This window comes from Hemiscyllium ocellatum, chromosome 31 (genome assembly GCF_020745735.1).
Source record: "Hemiscyllium ocellatum isolate sHemOce1 chromosome 31, sHemOce1.pat.X.cur, whole genome shotgun sequence".
Taxonomy (NCBI): Eukaryota; Metazoa; Chordata; class Chondrichthyes; order Orectolobiformes; family Hemiscylliidae; genus Hemiscyllium; species Hemiscyllium ocellatum.
Window position 1 is genome coordinate 35180236 of NC_083431.1, and position 18688 is coordinate 35198923.

The following is an 18688-nucleotide window of genomic DNA, read 5'->3' on the forward strand; positions in this document are numbered from 1 at the left end:
TTCTATTATGTAGAAAATTATTGGTTGATTTATTGCCATGTTTCCCAATGTACAGTGAAAGAAATGCTTTACTATAGGCACATGGAAGATTTTCCAATGCAACTTTGATGCATTGCAGTGCAACCATTGTATCACTTACAAGAATACTGGATAAATATTTGAAACAGAGGAAGATATGGAGTTAAGTGGAAAGTATATAACATTGACATTAGGTTTGATGTGTTTTAAATCATTTACATAAGAAGATCATAAGAAGGCAAAGCAGCAATCAGCCATTTTGGCCTATTGAACCTGCTCCACCATTCAATATGGTAAAGATTCTTCGACTGTGGCCTTTACTTTCCTGCCTGCCTCTCGTAGCCCTTACTATCATAAAATATCTGTGGGGTTGGTTAGATCCTGGGGAAGATACCACTGCCATGATTCTCATCATATTCAATTGTTTGATTGTGGGTGTTTGATTATTTGAGTCATGCAATAGTGTCTGACTTTATAGTCAATCTTGCACCCACCTATTACCCCACTGTGGAAGGGAAGGTAATGAAAAGATGGTATAGAGAAAATCTGGACTTGGAGGAGATATGTAGATATAATTTAGGTTTAACTGCTTAATTGAGGTTAGTGTGCGTATCAAGAGATTGTTGGAGAAGATTATATGGAAATATTATAGTTGCATTAGCTAGTGGATGACTGAGGGTCATCTTTAGTGTAGATACACACATGGAACATACATATAATTGTATTGTGTAAGGATATGAGAATTGTTTGCTGTTCAAAGTAGAACATGTTGCCAGAGAGACTTCAGATTCATTTCTGATCCTGAAATTTCCGGCACTCATGCCATACCTGGTCATGAGTATTTGATGTAACATGGTGGAGAGAACTTTATTCTGTATCTAGCCTGTGATTTACATGAGTGTTTGATGGGGCAGTAGTATACTCTTTCTAATTTTATCCATCTGGAAGGAGCTGCTTATTAATTCTGAAAGCTGAAATTAGACCAATGTTCTATAATCCAGCACTCACTTAACCAGAAGTGCATTCATAATTTGAATTGGTTGTTATTTTATAGACATCTGAACTGCTGTTTATTTCAAGGGGGAAAAGTAATGTTGAGTACCTTTCTCAAGTAAATTCCCTGTAGCAAAAAAGGTGTCATGCAGGAGCATGCTGGGATACCTCGGGTCCTCCTGGTATCTTTCATTATAACGTTTCATGGTTGGCTGAATCGTGACATGCCCAAAGCGCATTGCAGCTGTAGCGAAAACATTAGAGACCCTGGGATCTACTGATGCATTGTAGCCTTGGTATTGACGGAGATATTTTCCTGTTGCATCCTTACCAATTACTAGGGGAACATAATCCCTGTAATTTATTATCTGTCAAAACATAATTATTAATATTTATAAGTGATGAGCGAGTTTAGTGTTTGGAATAGTCGCTACAGGTATGTTCTCTGTAATTTTTTACCAGTTTTTCTTATTTTTCCTCACTGTAATCCTTTGCTCCAAAATAGGCAGCAACTCCTCAGTCCATGTTCAAATGCAACAAGATCTAGACAACATCCAGGATTGGGCTGACAAATGGCAAGTAACATTCGTGCCTCACATATGCCAGGCTTTGACCGTATCCAATAAGAGACAATCTAATCACTGCTCCTTGACATTCAATGGTGTCACCATCATTGAATTCCCCATTATCAACCTCCGGGGGGTGTTAGCATTGACTAGGAACTCAATTGGTCCCACCACATAGATATAGTGGCAACAATAGCAGTTCAGAGGCTAGGAATACTGCAGCGAGTAACCCACTTTTTGACTCCCCAAAGTCTGTCCACAATCTAAGAGGCACAAGTCAGGAGTGTGATGGAATATGCCCCAATTGCCTGGATGGGTGCAACTCTAACAATACTCAAGAGCTTGACACCATCCAGGACAAAGCAGCCCAATTGATTGGCATCACATCCACAAGCAATCACTTCCTCCCTTACGAATGCTCAGCAGTAGTCGTGTGTACTATCTACAAGGTGCATTGGAGAAGTTCACCAAAAAGATCCTTAGGCAGCATCTTCCAAGCACCTCTCCACTTCCAGCTAGAAGGACAAGGGTAGCAGACACATGGGAACACCACTATCTGCAAGATCCCCTCAAACCACTCACCATCCTGACTTGGAAATATATTGTAGTTCCTTCACTGTTGCTCAGTCAAAATCATGCAATCCTGTGGGGCTACCTATAGCACTTGGACTGCAGTGGGTCAAGAGATAGCACACCACTACCATCTCAAGTGCAACAAGGGATGGACAATAAATGCTGCCCAGTCAATGATGCCACGTCCAATGAACGTTTCAGAAAATTCAATGGGGCATGGGCTAAATATAGGGCTAAAGCATTTTACCCCTCATCCTTTGATCTGTATTACAGCTGAGAGTATGTGATCCCAGAATTATACAGAAAACTCCAATTTTGTAATTTCTTCCCATTAAACTTTAGTAAGTACAAATCAATGTTCTTTCCAAACACCACAAACCCTATAGAATTCAATACAGGTTTGGTACAGGCATTCTTAAATGAAATTTGGAAATATAAAATGATAACTCTTAGTGATTGCAGGCTTTTCTTCATTACACTGTCCAGTTACCCTCCCAGAATGAATTAGAGTCAGCAGCATTAAAGTTTTATCATGCTCGAAATTACTCTCTGGTTGGAAAGACTTGAATGTCTGCCATTAATAAACACATACTTGAAGTTGTAATTGTGCAGACTTCATGTCTCAGGATCCACCAAGGGAGAGTGAAAACATGAGAAGAAGCAGAGAAGCTGTTGGAAGGTAGGCTAATTGGACAGGTGAGCACCATGGTTATACCGGCATCTTCCCTGCCACCTCAGAAATGAAGTTTTGACCACCTTGACTCACTGACAAAAAAGGCTGTTAAGTGGCCAATTAATAACCAGCAAAAGGCCTCATCCTGCCCAAGACTGTAATTGCTTCAGCTCTCGGTGGGACAAGAAGGAGCTGGCCTACTCCACTGGTGGACCAGCATGGGCAGGCTGTCAGTTTTTATAGGGGCTGAGGTGTTGATTAATCTGCATGCATTTTGCAGGTCCACGTGACTGGACCAAAGGCAAGCGGGTGGCCTCCGAGACTCACAGATCTACCCCTTGCTTTGCTTTTCCTGGAACTAAAGCTCCACTCCTATCTAAAACTCTCACCCGAAAACTGCAAAATCCCAGCCATATTATACTTAGCATTCTGTTCAAGCAATGAGTAAATACTATAAACTTGAGCATCTGGATAACTCAATCGGCTAACAAGTTGAAAGGATGAGGGGATAATATTTGCTTTCATTATTTCGACAATAAACTGGCAGTGCAGAATGTGTTGCATGTCTGTTAAAGAACAAAATTCCCAAGTCCAATAATTTCTTTAAAAAATAGGAAATCTTCACCACCAATTCATTGTCCAAGAAGTGAAGGTGAAAATTAAACTAACAAATAAATAGAAGCAAACAGAAATATGCGAAAGTGGATGGAAGGGAGTTAACAGGCAAAACAAATCCAGAGGCAGAGGTATACAAGAACAATAATTATTTGACAGCTTTGACAAAGGGTCAGTTAGACTCGAAACGTCAGCTCTTTTCTCTCCTTACAGATGCTGCCAGACATATTGAGATTTTCCAGCATTTTCTCTTTTGGTTTCAGATTCCAGCATCTGCAGTAATTTGCTTTTAATTATGCATGCATCTTTGGCTTGGGGCCTGCAATCATTAAGTTGTGCAATTTTGGATTTTTGAAGTTTTATATAAAAATACCTATGTTAAACTTGTATTGAATTAAGTTAGTTTTAATTGAACTTCTACAAAGTAAGTGTGATTGTGCTTGATGAAGTCAAGTAATAAATCAATTGTATAATTTAGTACTAACTACTAGGATTATTATTAGCTGTGGACCTACTCCCTTCCACCCCACCATCAGCTGGAGGTGTGCCTGTGAGTAAATGCTAGGTATAATCTGCAAGAATCCAGTGGGAGCATGGTTCCCACATAAGAAAAGCCAGCAGTCATTTAGGGTGGTGCAGTGGCTCAGTGGTTAGCACTGCTGCCTCACACACCCGGCACCTGGGTTTGATTCCAGCCTCAGGCAGCTATCTGTGTGGAGTTTGCACATTCACCCTGTGTCTGCGTGGGTTTCCTATAGGTGCTATGGTTTCCTTCCACAGTCCAAAGATGTGCAGATCAGGTGAATTGGCCATGCCAAATTGCTCATAGTGTCAGGTCCATTAGTCAGGATTAAATGTTGGGGAATGGATCTGGTTTGGTTACTCTTTGGAGGGTTGGTGTGGACTTGTTGGGCCAAATGGCCTGTTTCCATACTGTAGGATATCTAATCTAATCTTAAGCAGTCTCTGACAGAGTGACCTCTGAGCTAGTTCTGAAGTAAGAGAAAAAATTGCAACCCCAGGTAAAGTTTTAATGAGATGTGGTGACACACCATGTCAATAACATTTTGGCAGTATGGGGAGAGCATGGGGAAACTTGCTGAGAAATTTGCAGGATATAGCTTAGCTGTATTTGCTCTTTAATGTAGTCTGTGGTGTGCTTCACTATAGCAACTTTGTTTCCATTTTACTACATCTTAATTCTAATTGGGTGTTAGATTATGTTTATATCATAGATTGCACTGATCAAACTTTATACAGTAGTTTATTGCTGTTTTTTTTAAACTTATAAAATCTTATGCCTTTTCTCTCTTAGTGTGTCACACGTCCAACTATTTTAAAGATAATAGAAATGAGTGACTTGTTAGGATTCTAGAAAAGACTGTCAAATTTATGTTACATTTTGTCCCCAGTTAGAATGGAACATATACTTGACAGTCTTTACTGAGATCATAACAGGTCACTCATTTCTGTTATGTTAAAAGAATGGCTTTAAGCAAGAGATTTTCAGACCTACGCATGGAATCTCACATGCAGCAACATACAGAGACATAATCATGTCAAATGCCAGATGAATAAGAGGTGAGGGTGTATGCATTTTGTCCTCTGCTACCTTGATACTAATGTGTTTTAGTGGTAATAGAACTGTTGACAAATCATACCAATCAATCTCTCACAAATAGATTGCAACAAATGATGGGCATGATGTTGACATTATGTTTCGAGAATCCCTCGTCCTAAAGCCGCTATTTGATTCAAGATGGACCCATTTCTTTCTCTACCTGTTGAAATGCTCCCATGATTTTCCTCGCCTCCTGGTAGATTGTTTCTCCACTCCAGTGTGGATTCAACTTCTTCAGCTCTCTCGCCAAACGATTGTGCTCCCGAAGGAATAATGTATGAAAGCTGAGTAATCCCAGGTTTTCATTTGCACGGTTATCGCCTGTGTGAACATGATTAACATGCATAAATAATATGTAGGTAGGCAAAATTGAATCTATACCATGAGATATGAGCCCAGACTGGTGAATAAGGGACGTATTACAATGGAATAATGGATCGTGCAGTGGGTTAGTACACAACTTTACCCTTAAGGACCTGTGCCAATATCTAACCACAAATGACAGGATAACATTTTCCTTGAAGTAATTACTGTAAATAGACTTTAAGTGAAATAGTTTTGGATTACATGAACCCAAGACCCCTGAAGACTTGTGATGTAACCTCAATTTTACATCTTATTTATTAATAACTTACATGAAGGATCAGAAAGCTACAAATGAATTTGTGGATTATATAAAGACTGGCAGTTTCACAAGCTACATAGATTGAGGCATAACATAATAGAGAATTAAGTGAATGGCAAATTCTGGCAAATGGAACTTAATGAAGGCAAATATAAGGACGTTTCACCAGCTCCTCACAAAAGTTAAAGACCCAATATCAACATTCAACAGAATGAATGTTACCTACAAGATATCCTGCAAAGACTGTGAAAAATACTACAACGGACAAACAAGAAAAAAACTGATCATGTGAGTGCATGATCATCAACTCACCACTGCTAGAGATGACCAGCACCCTCTCATTTCCAACCACACAGACAACAAAGGATAAGAATTCAACTGGGACAATGTAACCATCCTAGCACAGGCTAAATAGAGACATGTGAGAGAGGTCCTTGAAGCCTGGCACTCCAGCCGGAATTCAATCAATAATAAACCACTCAGTTACAGAACTGGAAGTACCAGAAAAAAGAGACAGATAAATACCAGGTGCACAGACCACCCACACTGTATCAAAGATGCATTGATGATGTCACCTGGCGAGGTGGCGAAACCTCTGCAGAAAACCACACCAACGCAGTGAAGGAATCTACGAGCTGATGAGGACATTTATTTAGGATGTGAAAGGATTCCACAGAGTGCTTTCTAAGTATTGAAAAGGTGGAAATAGTAGAGGTCCAAAAGGAGCCGGGTACCTGAATTAATAAAACACCATCAACAGGTGCAGCAAATAATTAAAAAACTCTATTGGAATGCCGGCCTTTATATTTTAAGGACAAGAATACAAGGGGCAGCAATTCTGTTTCTTCTACACAAAATGCTGGTTAACCTAGACCTGGAGTGCAATCTTTGGTGCCAGATCTTAGAAAGTATACATTGGTCATTGAAGAAGGGCAGCGTAGACTTATCACAATCATACCTGCAACCTAAGGATGAAACTCTGAGGAGAGTTTACACATTAGATTGTATTTCCTGTAATTTAAGAGATGAAGGTGTAGTTGGAAAAGGTGTTTTCCACACTTAGAGCAGACTAAGCAGAACTGTGTCTGGTGGTTGGTGAAGCAATACTGCTTTAATGTATCTCGTATGGTGTTCTAATGATGATATTATTGAATGTGTACAGTTAAAAATATCAACACCACAGGAAATACAAGACAGTACCCGACAGAACGTTTGAAACAGTGCTGATCTGGTGAGGCTGTGTCGGATTCTCTGTATATAGTCTACTGTTCACTGATGTGTTATTTTACATGTGAATCTACACAATATATCTCACAGAGAGTTGACTTTTTGTTGAGGTAGACATTTGGAAGTTTATTAACAAAATTATCAATTTCCATGGCTCTATATCACAGACATACACACATAGTCAGATTCTGCGCTTCCTTAACATTACACTACTGACTACACATTGCATAACTAACTCCATTACAGACAGAGACAATGAAGGTGAAGTGGGTACCTCGATACAGAAACACATTGTGATGTTGTGTAACCGTCTTAAAGCTACAGCCCTGTTTGTCTGGGATTAATCCTATAATATACCATGGATCAATAGAGAATGTAAGCACTGGGAACCATTCGTCAAGAGGGAAATTAGGAGGGCAAAAAGAGGACATGAGATAGCTTTGGTAAATAGGGTCAAGGAGAATCCAAAGGGATTCTGCAAATACATCCAAGACAAAACAGTAATTAGGGAGAGAATAGGGCCCCTTAAAGATCAGCAAGGCCGCCTATGTTTGGACTCGCAGGATATGGGGAGATACTAAATGAGTATTTTGCATCAGTATTTACTGTGAAAAAGGAGATGGAAGCTAGAGAACTTGAGGGAATAAATAACGATATCTTGAAAAATGTCCATATTAAAGAGGCAGAGGTGCTGGACATCTTAAAATGCATAAAGTTGGATAAATCCATGGGATCTGATATGGGGAAGCTAGGGAAGTGATTGTTTGGCCCCTTACTGTGATATTTGTATTGTCAACAGCATGTTGGAAGACTGGAGGTTGGCTAATGTTGAGTCACTTTTTAAGAAAGCTGGTAAGAAAAAGCCAGAGTACTATAGACTGATGAGCCTGGCATTAGTGGTGGGTAAGTTGTTGGAGGGGCTCCTGAGGGACAGGATTTATATGTGTAATGAAAGGCAAGGACTGACTAGAGATAGTCAACATGGCTTTGTGCATGGGAAATCGTGTCTCGCTAACTTGATTGTGTTTTTTGAAGTAGTATCGAAGAGGATTGATGAGGGCAGAGTGGCAGAAGTGATCTATATGGATTTCAATAAGGCAATAGACAAGGTTCTTCAGGGTATGATTTGGAGATACCGGTGTTGGACTGGGGTGTACAAAGTTAAAAATCACACAACACCAGGTTATAGTCCAACAGGTTTAATTGGAAGCACACTAGCTTTCGGAGCGACGCTCCTTCATCAGGTGATTGTCAATCACCTGATGAAGGAGCGTCACTCCGAAAGCAGGTGTGCTTCCAATTAAACCTGTTGGACTATAACCTGGTGTTGTGTGATTTTTAACTTTCTTCAGGGTAGATTGGTTAACAAGGTTAGAATCACATGGAATGCAGGGCGAACTTGTCATTTGGATACCGAACTGGCATGAAGGTAGAAGACAGAGGGTAGTAGTGGAGGGTTACTTTTCAGACTGGAGGCCTGTGACCTGTGGTGTGCCACAAAGGTCGGTGCTTGGTCCACTGCTTTACATCATTTATATAAGTGATTTGGATGTGAACATCAGATGTATGATTAGTGAGCTTACAGATGACACCAAGATTGAAAGTGTATTGGACAGGGAAGAAGGTTACCTCAGAGTACAACGGGATCTTGATCAGATGGGCCAATGGGCGGAGGAATGCCAGATGGAATTTAATTTAGATAAAGGCGGGGTGCTGCATTTTGGAAAGGCAAATCAGAGCAGGGCTTATACACTTAATAGTGAGGATTTCAAGAGTGTTCTTAGACCTCGGAGTGCAGGTTCATAGTTGCTTAAAAGTGGAGTCCGAGGTAGATATGATAGTGAAGAAGGTGTTTGGCATGCTTGCCTTTATTAGGCAATGAATTGAAAATAAGAGTTGGGATTTCATCTTGCACCAGTACAGGACATTGTTAGGCCACTTTTGGAATATTGCATTCAACTCTGGTCTCTCTGCTATAGGAAAGATATTGTTAAACTTGAAAGGGTTCAGAAAAGATTTACAAGGATGGTTCAGGGTTGGAGGGTTTGAGCTGTAGGGAGACACTGAACAGGCTGGGGCTACTTTTCCTGGAGTTCATAGGCTGAGGGGTGACCTTATAGAGGTTTATAAAAACATGCGGGTAGGGTAGGGTAGTCCAAAACTGGAGGTCATTGATGTAAGGTGAAAGGGAAAAAAATTAAAAGGGACCTAATTTACATGAAGAGGGCGGTGTGCATTTAGAATGAGCAGCCAGAGGAAGTAGTGGAGGCTGGTACAATTACAACATTTAAAAGGCATCTGGATGGGTACATGAATAGGAAGGGCTGAGAGGGAAATGGGCCAAATGCTAGCAAATGGGACTAGATTAGTTTAGGATATCTGGCCAGCATGGACAAATTGAACTGAAGGGTCTCTTTCCATGCAGTACAATTAGATGACCCTATGACTCTATGATATGTTTACGTTAGAGGGCTGTAATGGAATAGCTGGGGAGACTAGGACAAAGGAAATAGTGCAGACATTAGAACCAAACTATTCAGGAATAGAATTATGAAACACATCTAAACACAATGGGTAGTTAAATTTTGATACTGTCTGCAAATAGCAATTGATACAAGAGTAACTATTACGTTTAAAATGGAAATTGATAATTTGTTGTTAACCGGGATATTAAAGGGAATGGAACGGTGTGAGGTGATGATGGTAGGATGCAGAATAGCCGTGATTTTATTGAAAGGTAGAACAGGTTTAAGTGTTTGACTATTCTACTTCAGTTAATAGTTAACTGAGCAAACTTAGATGTATGGTGTGTTAAGTTGCAGTATGCCCACTGGACAGGAGCATTATGGGGAAAGTGTCATGGAGACCTTACTCAATACCTGAAGGAAATAGTACATGGAATCAAGAGTAGACCATTCCGTTCATGGCTGTTCCAAAATTCCAAGAGGATGTCGGTGGTGTAGGATGCTCCAGCTCAAGCTCGTCCACTCCGCCTCTTCTTTATCCTTTTTTCACCTTCTTTTCCTCCCATCTCTTGGCCTCCGAAGCAGGAATGCCAATGAACGAAGGTTTAAAGAGGAACACCAGCACACATCAGCTCGACTGGAGACGCCAAGGACCAGCAGCTGGAGTGGGGACATCAGTGATGAACAGCTGGTGTGGGGACATCAGTGACCAGCAGCTGGTGTGGGGACACTCATGACCAGCAGCTGGTGTGGGGACATCAGTGACTGGCAGCTGGAGTGGGGACATCAGTGACCAGCAACTGGAGTGGGGACTCCAGTGACCAGCGACTGGAGTGGGGACGCCAGTGACCAGCAGCTGGAGTGGGGACGCCAGTGACTGGCAGCTGGAGTGGGGACTCCAGTGACCAGCAGAAGTGGGGACACCAGTGACCAGCAGCTGGAGTGGGGACGCCAGTGACTGGCAGCTGGAGTGGGGACTCCAGTGACCAGCAGCTGAAGTGGGGACACCAGTGACCAGCAGCTGGAGTGGGGACATCATTGACCAGCAGCTAGTGTGAGGACTCCAGTGACCAGTAGCTGGAGTCGGGACTCCAGGGTCCAGCAGCTGGAGTGGGGACATCAGTGATGAACAGCTGGTGTGGGGACATCAGTGACCAGCAGCTGGTGTGGGGACACTCGTGACCAGCAGCTGATGTGGGGACGTCAGTGACTGGCAGCTGGTGTGGGGACACTCGTGACCAGCAGCTGGTGTGGGGACATCAGTGACCAGCAGCTGGTGTGGGGACTCCAGTGACCAGCAACTGGAGTGGGGACTCCAGTGACCAGCAACTGGAGTGGGGACACCAGTGACCAGCAGCTGGAGCGGGGACGCCAGTGACTGGCAACTGGAGTGGGGACTCCAGTGACCAGCGGCTGAAGTGGGGACACCAGTGACCAGTAGCTGGAGTCGGGACTCCGGTGACCAGAAGCTGGAGTAGGGACATGAGTGACTAGTCGCTAGTGTGGGGACTCCAGTGACCAGCAGCTTGTGTGAGGACATCAGTGACCAACAGCTGGTGTGGGGACATGAGTGACTAGCAGCTGGAGTGGGGATTCCAGTGACCAGCAGCTGGTGTGGGGACATCAGTGACCAGCAGCTGGTGTGGGGACTCCAGTGACCAGAAGCTGGAGTGGGGACACCAGTGACCAGCAGCTGGAGTGAGGACACCAGAGACCAGCAGCTGGTGTGAGGACTCTCGTGACAAGCTGCTGGTGTGGGGACACCAGGGTCCAGAAGCTGGAGTGGGGACTCCAGTGACCAGCAGCTGGTGTGGGGACTCCAGTGACCAGCAGCTGGTGTGAGGACTCCAGTGACCAGCAGCTGGTGTGGGGACATCAGTGACCAGCAGCTGGTGTGGGGACACTCGTTACCAGCAGCTGGTGTGGGGACTCCAGTGACCAGCAGCTGGTGTGGGAACTCCAGTACCTAACATAGTGCTGTAAGTGGCGACTTATCATTTGTGTACGTGACAATAAAACTAATTCCATTCAATTCACTCACTTAAATCATTGCTCGTCTGTCACTTAACTTCATCAATTCAACTTATCCCCCACATTCCTCAGCATCCTTAGCCAACAAAAATCCATCAATTTCAGTTAAAAATTAACACATGGTATAGCACAAATTGATATTTTGGGAAGAAAGTTGCAAACTTCTACTATCCCTTGTGTGAAAATTTCTCGAAATTTAATTCCTAAAAAGTCTGACACCCATTTTGACCACTCCCCTTAATTTTAGATTCTTCAGTTGGAAAAGGTAGGTATTGCCCCGAACTGACCAAATCAGAACTGTTCAGATGATCAAGTTCAATTCTTATTTTTGAATGCTCACTATGACATGGTATGTTGTAGAGTGTTCAGCATTTGGGTTGGTTTTGCTGAGGTCTAGGTTGACCAAGCTAGTAGATGCTTATACAATTTCACTATCCAATGGTTTCTTACCAGCTAACATACAGGGAACACTTCGGCTAAAGCAAGATGAACTGTTGTGGTTCATGGCACAAGGGCTTTCCTGTTCAGGGTTTCCAAAGGGCAGGTATTTCAGGTTGTTGTCCGTAAAGGTGGGATTGACCTTCAACAGGCCCAGGTCACTGGTGAAATCTCTGAGTCTCTTTTCCTGGTGCTCCGTGTTACCATAAATACTGCTGGCATCAATGTAGGATGTCTGCATATTGATCTGGTCACATCTATTCGGGCCCAAAAACCCTGAGCAGCACACAAGAGCTGATCGGATGAAGGGCAGGCACGGATGAGTGTCTGTATTCCGTGGGTCATCATGTGGTAGCTGTGGATGAAAGGCCAGAATGGTAATAGAAGCATGTTGTGGTTCTGAAGAGGGTTTCTTGCCAAAACAAACTTTTTCACTCTTTGTTCTTTGGATGATGGGAGAAATGAGAAAACTGGCTAAAGTACATTATCCCAGCTGTTTTATGAAGGGGTTTGGGGAAATAGCCAAAGGTCAGGATATGCTGGTCCTTGGAAAGTTGTGTAATTACTTTGAGGAACACTTTCCTTTTTTGAACTTCAATGCTTGATATTTAACATTAAATCGGGAATCATTATTTATGAAATAAAAGCAAATTACTGCAGAGGCTGGAATCTGAAACCAAAAGAGAAAATGCTGGAAAATCTCAGCAGGTCTGGCAGCATCTGTAAGGAGAGAAAAGAGCTGACATTTCGAGTCTAACTGATCCTTTGTCAGGATGGGAGGGGTTTTTATAAGGTAGTGATGTTATCATGCACAGGGTACCTGCCAGTCACACATTGTGTTTGTATAACCATGTAGGCCAGTTTAGAATTTTTTTCATTTCTCACTGTATTTTTTGTTCAATTTTAACTTTATTTCATTTTGCATATGTTCCCTATTCATTAAAAATACATTGCATATAAATGAATAACAAAAAATGAACCCTACCATAGAAATCTAATTTTAATTAAAATATGTATTAAAAACTACTCAAACATGTTTAAATAATTAATCACTGAGTCTCACACTAAGTGCATATCCTCAAGTCCCATTAGAAGCTCTTACAGTGAAAGGAACAATCCAGTTCAAAAGAAAAAAATATCCTGCATCTGAGGGATTATAATCTTTTTCTTGAATGCATCCAACACTAATATTAAGACAAAGGATGATTCTCGTAGTTCATGATGTTCTTTACTTTTGGATAGGTTCTTTGATTTTGTCAAGAAAGGTTGCCTTATAAGTTACTTTTCTTTGCTCAATAATTTCTGTACCCTGAAAGAGTCTGCTTTCCTGAGACAACAGTGCCAGGTAACACATCAGAAAAAGAATAGCACTCTCAACTACAACTGTACAGAAAAATTTCACAATGTAGGCTCCACTCAAAACTATTGCAATTTTCTGAGGGAGTGCAATCCTGTTTGTCCCTTGATGACCAGATTCTTAATGTTAACTTTAATATTCTTAATTCTTAACATGTTCCTTCAATTTGCTATGTGGGGCGAAGTATTCTCCCCTTGCACATTGAACTACTATCTGAAAAAGAAACATGTAGAATGTGCTTGCTTTGAGATATAAATATTATGTTAATGCTGAAAGGAGTGTTGTTGTGGTCTGTTGACGTGGCAAGTAAGGGTTACTGATTTGAATGAGCAGTACAGTAATTCACACTGACCTTTCATATTCTGTTCTTGTTACTGAATGAGTCAAATTGGCAGTATGAGAAAGTAACATGTTATAGAGACTATTAATAAACATTTTCACGAAAGTCTTAAAGAAGAAATCATTTTGCCTAATATAAACACTAAAAATTCCATGAGCACTGCTGATTGCTTCCCTGTGAATGTGTTTAACTCGTGTTTTAAGCAGTAAACTTCGTAAAGTACTTAAGTGTTCTTCTGAAAATGTTCTCCTCAGTTGAATGGACTTTTTTTCCTACTGCTCTTATCATAAGGTACTTACGCAGTGATCTCCACTGCTGATCACATATTGTTTGTATGTTGTGTGAACCACCAATAGCTGTGGTTGGTTTGGCATGTTACCACAAATCCTCCTTCTTATATTAAGTCTGAAGGTGCACCTAATTCACAATAGTACTAGTTACACTGACTAGTTAGATGTAATCACAAAGACTATCAGGTGATGCATCAGTCAGCATTGGAACCTTGTGCTTCTCCTCCACCGTTGTACAATCTTAAACATTGACTGAAAAATGTGTTGCTGGAAAAGCGCAGCAGGTCAAGCAGCATCCAAGGAGCAGGAGAATCGACATTTTGGGCACAGGCCCTTCTTCAGGAATGAGGAAGGTGTGCCAAGCAGGCTAAGATAAAAAGTAGGGAGGACGGACTTGGGGGAGAGGTGTTGGGAATGCGATAGGTGGAAGGAGGTTAAGGTGAGGGTGATAGGCCGGCGAGGGGATGGGGGCGGAGAGGTCGGGAAGAAGAATGGAGGTCAAGAAGGCAGTGCTGAATCCGAGGGTTGGCACAGAGATAAGGTGGGGGGAGGGGAAATGAGGAAGTTGGAGAAATCTGGATTGATCCCTTGTGGTTGGAGGGTTCCTAGGCGGAAGATGAGGCGCTCTTCCTCCAGGCGTTGTGATGCCATGGTCTGGTGATGGAGGAGGCCAAGGACCTGCATGTCCTTGGCGGAGTGGGAGGGGGAGTTAAAGTGTTCAGCCATGGGGTGGTTGGGTTGATTGGTGCGGGTATCCCAGAGGTGTTCTCTGAAACGTTCCGCAAGTAGGCGGCCTGTCTCCCCAATGTAGAGGAGGCTACATCGGGTGCAGCGGATGCAGTAAATGATGTGTGTGGAGGTGCAGATGAATTTGTGACGGATATGGAAGGATCCCTTGGGGCTTTGGAGGGAAGTGAGGGGGAGGTGTGGGCACAAGTTTTGCATTTCTTGCGGTTGCAGGGGAAGATGCTGGGAGTGAAGGTTGGGTTGGTTGGGGGTGTGGACCTGACAAGGGAGTCGCAGAGGGAGTGGTCTTTCCGGAACGCTGATAGGGGAGGGGAGGGAAATATATCCTTGGTGGTGGGTTTTATGCCACGTCTTCCTCATTTCCCCTCCCCCCACCTTATCTCAGTCCTAACCCTTGGACTCAGCACCGCCTTCTTGACCTGCAATCTTCTTCCCGACCTCTCTGCCCCCATCCCCTCGCTGGTCTATCACCCTCACCTTAACCCCCTTCCACCCATCGCATTCCCAACATCCCTCCCCCAAGTCCCTCCTCCCTACTTTTTTTCTTAGCCAGCTTGGCTCACTCTCCTCATTCCTGAAGCAGGGCTTATGCCCGAAACGTCGATTCCCCTGCTCCTTGGATGCCGCCTGACCTGCTGCACTTTTCCACCAACACATTTTTAAGCTCTGATCTCCAGCATCTACAGTCCTCACTTTCTCCTACTTAAACATTGACTGTTTAGAACCTTTACCTCATACAATGGTCATTAGCTACAGTAGCAGCTTCATTTCCACAACACAGAGATCATCTTATGAAGAAAGAGGGAAAAATAGAAAGTAGAGGCCAGCATGGAAACATAGGATGATCACAATGTAAGAAATTATCAGGACATTTAGGACCTTTCCACAGAATGAATACAGCATAAAACAAAGGCCATTCAGCCTGCCATGACTGTACAGGCTCTTCAAGCCAGCATCATTAAGCAGCGCTAATCTCCTGCCTTTCCCCGTATTCTTACACATTGTTTCTAACCAAATAACCATCCACAGTTCTCTTGAATGCCACAGCTGAATCTACCTCCATCTCCATTCAAAACCCTAATGACTTGCTGTATTATAAACTTTTATTTCACATCACCCTGCCTTTTGCTTGCTGTTAGTGTTTTGGTCCCATTCGAACAAGAGTTAAGCCACTCTGTTGACAACCTTTTATTTCAGATGGACCAGATGGACGTACATTTCACTGTGCCAACATTGGTGACCATCTAGTTCCAACAGAATCCTCAGTTGACTCTGAACAGACAAACAATGCCTCACCTTGATGGGGAAACAAGGATTTCTTTGCACACAAGATCTTTCACAGTGGATGCCAATACTGGACACTTCAAGATCCTGAGATGGGCGGATTAAACTCATATCATGAGTCATCCACTGCCCCCATTCCATAAAAAGCTGAGTCCATTCGGGATCTTCAATTATGTCTTTAATACTTGTTTTCAGAATTTTATTGGAAACCTCTCGGGCCTGCAAAACAAAAGAAAAAATAATAACTAACTTTAAGTATTCAGGTCCTGGTCCATCTTACATATTTTCAATATGTTCATTTTGTGAGTCGCAGGACTTGAGCAGAACCTTATAAACTACATTCATCCTTGGCTATTTCAAGCAACACAACGCAGATTATTACAAACAAAAAAAACATTATTAGCGACAGATGGTATAGTAAAAAGTCACTTTATTGTTTTTAGATTTATATTGTGCCTTTCTTTCCATTCACTGCCTGTGTCCCAATTTCCTTAGCATTCAGATGCTTTAAGGGTTAGTCTTTAAATGCAACTCCCTTATATCTCCCTTCACATGTCCCCTATCCCTGCAGCACAATACTTAAAGTTAGAACTGTCCCAGATATTTTAATATTTTAAAATTCCACTGTTTTGCTATGTTGCCTGCCAGTTGCTTATTACCCAATTCTAATGTTTTTGTGAATAGGTGAGGAGGAAGAATCAACTCCTATCTCAGTTGATCACAACAAATGTATTTCAACAAACTGAAAGAACTGTGGCTGCTGGAAATCAGAAGCAGAGTCAGAAATTGCTGGAAAAACTCAGCAGGTATGGCAGCATCTGTGGAGAGAAATCAGAATTAATGTTTCGCATCCAATATCCCTTCTTCAGAAGGGTATGTATTTCAAAATGTACTTCATTTCTTTTTAAGACTACAGCTGTCTTGCTTCAGTTGAAATGTGGTTCACTAGAAACTAAAGGACTCAATTAATAATGTTTCTTGAGTAAAATGTGAGCATAGGATCAAACAGGAGCCAAATCAAATCAGCCTTTCTACTTCTTTATTTGCAGTAAGATTAAACTATCGAAAACCCCAACTGATCACTCCAATGGTGCCTAACCAGATTAATCCAGAACGAATAATTAATTTCCGGGAACCAATTTTGTATCTTAAACAAAAGACTTAAGTATTTATTAAATACAAAATAACTTACCAGTAGACAAAAAATATATAAACTGATTAATATCTATGTTTTAAACCCAAAATATTTGCTTTCAGCCCATAGTCACACAAAAATAGACAGACAACCAAACACAGTTAAGGGGTGAACCAAAGAAAATGATGAAATTGGCCAGATTATTGAAGTATTTTTCATGCTAAGTTGTTTCATAGGCATGGGTGGTTGCTTTTCTGGAACCATCAATCAGGATCACTTTCTCAGATCACCCAGGTAAAGGCAGCAACATTTCAGTTTTCTAACCTTTAACCTCTGGAAATTTAGGGTCTAGGTTTGTTCACTGAGCTGTAGGTTTGATATCAGACGTTTCATTACCTGGCTAGGTAACATCATCAGCGGCGACCTCCAAGTGAAGCGAAGCTGTTGTCTCCTGCTTTCTATTTATATCTTTCTCCTGGATGGGGTTCCTGGGGTTTGTGGTGATGTCATTTCCTGTTTGTTTTCTGAGGGGTTGATAGATGGCATCTAGATCTATGTGTTTGTTTATGGTGTTGTGGTTGGAGTGCCAGGCCTTTAGGAATTCTCTGGCATGTCTTTGCTTAGCCTGTCCCAGGATAGATGTGTTGTCCCAGTCGAAATGGTGGTTTTTTTTCCTCCATGTGTAGGGCTACGAGGGAGAGAATGTCGTATCTTTTTGTGGCTAGCTGGTGTTCATATATCCTGGTGGTTAACTTTCTTCCTGTTTGTCCTATGTAGTGTTTGTGGCAGTCCTTGCATGGAATTTTGTAGATGACGTTGGTTTTGTCCATGGGTTGTACTGGAGGCCTGGCACTCCAACCACAACGCCATAACCAAACACGTAGATCTAGATGCCATCTATCAACCCCTCAGAAAATGAACAGGAAATGACATCACCACAAACCACAGGAACACCATCCAGGAGAAAGATATAAATAGAAAGCAGGAGACAACAGCTTCGCTTCATTGGAAGTCGCCACTGATGATGTTACCTAGCCAGGTAATGAAACGTCTGGATATAAAACCCTACAGCTCAGCAAGCAAACCTACACCATAAACCTCAACCTGAGCTACAAGCCTTCACAAACCTTGCTTCTGGAAATTGGAGTGGGAGATTAGGCAAGCAGCTTCCAAATGTTCATACCATCCTGTCAACAGATGAGTTCATCTCTACAAAAACAAAGCTCAAGAAAACTTCAATTCTGGTTCTGTCCTGATAGACTGTCTCTTCTGAAGGCTTCAATTGCCATTCAATAACTGTCATCTGCTTGATCATAGTATCTCTTCCAAACATGTTAGAACCAGTTCCTAAATACTAACTTCATGAAGAGCCAACTTCTGCTCGGTGTTTAAACACAACACTCTTCCAGAGAGTGTTGTGTCTGTTGGAACTGCTTTCATCATGACTCAAACTGTAATTAGCCTTCAGGCCTGGCCTCACAAACAAAGATTTTTGGTCTACACTTTTCCTTTTACTGCAAGCTGTCCCAATATCCAAGTGAAGCGAAGCTGTTGTCTCCTGCTTTCTATTTATGTCTTTCTCCTGGATGGGGTTCCTGGGGTTTGTGGTGATGTCATTTCCTGTTTATTTTCTGAGGGGTTGATAGATGGTATCTAGATCTATGTGTTTGTTTATGGCGTTGTGGTTGGA

The 18688-nt window shown here is 42.2% G+C and overlaps 1 protein-coding gene across 1 annotated transcript in view; it reads right to left on the bottom strand.

Moving 5' to 3' along the window:
• LOC132830250 (eosinophil peroxidase-like) overlaps nucleotides 1–18688 on the bottom strand; it is a 63802-nt gene that overhangs the window by 11910 nt on the left and 33204 nt on the right. Inside the window, exons 6-9 of the mRNA XM_060847787.1 lie at nucleotides 15876–16082; nucleotides 11858–12200; nucleotides 5220–5380; nucleotides 1121–1379 (exon numbers count right to left, since the gene is read on the bottom strand). Of these exons, the coding sequence (XP_060703770.1) occupies nucleotides 1121–1379; nucleotides 5220–5380; nucleotides 11858–12200; nucleotides 15876–16082 (970 nt within the window). The remainder of the gene's footprint in view (nucleotides 1–1120; nucleotides 1380–5219; nucleotides 5381–11857; nucleotides 12201–15875; nucleotides 16083–18688) is intronic.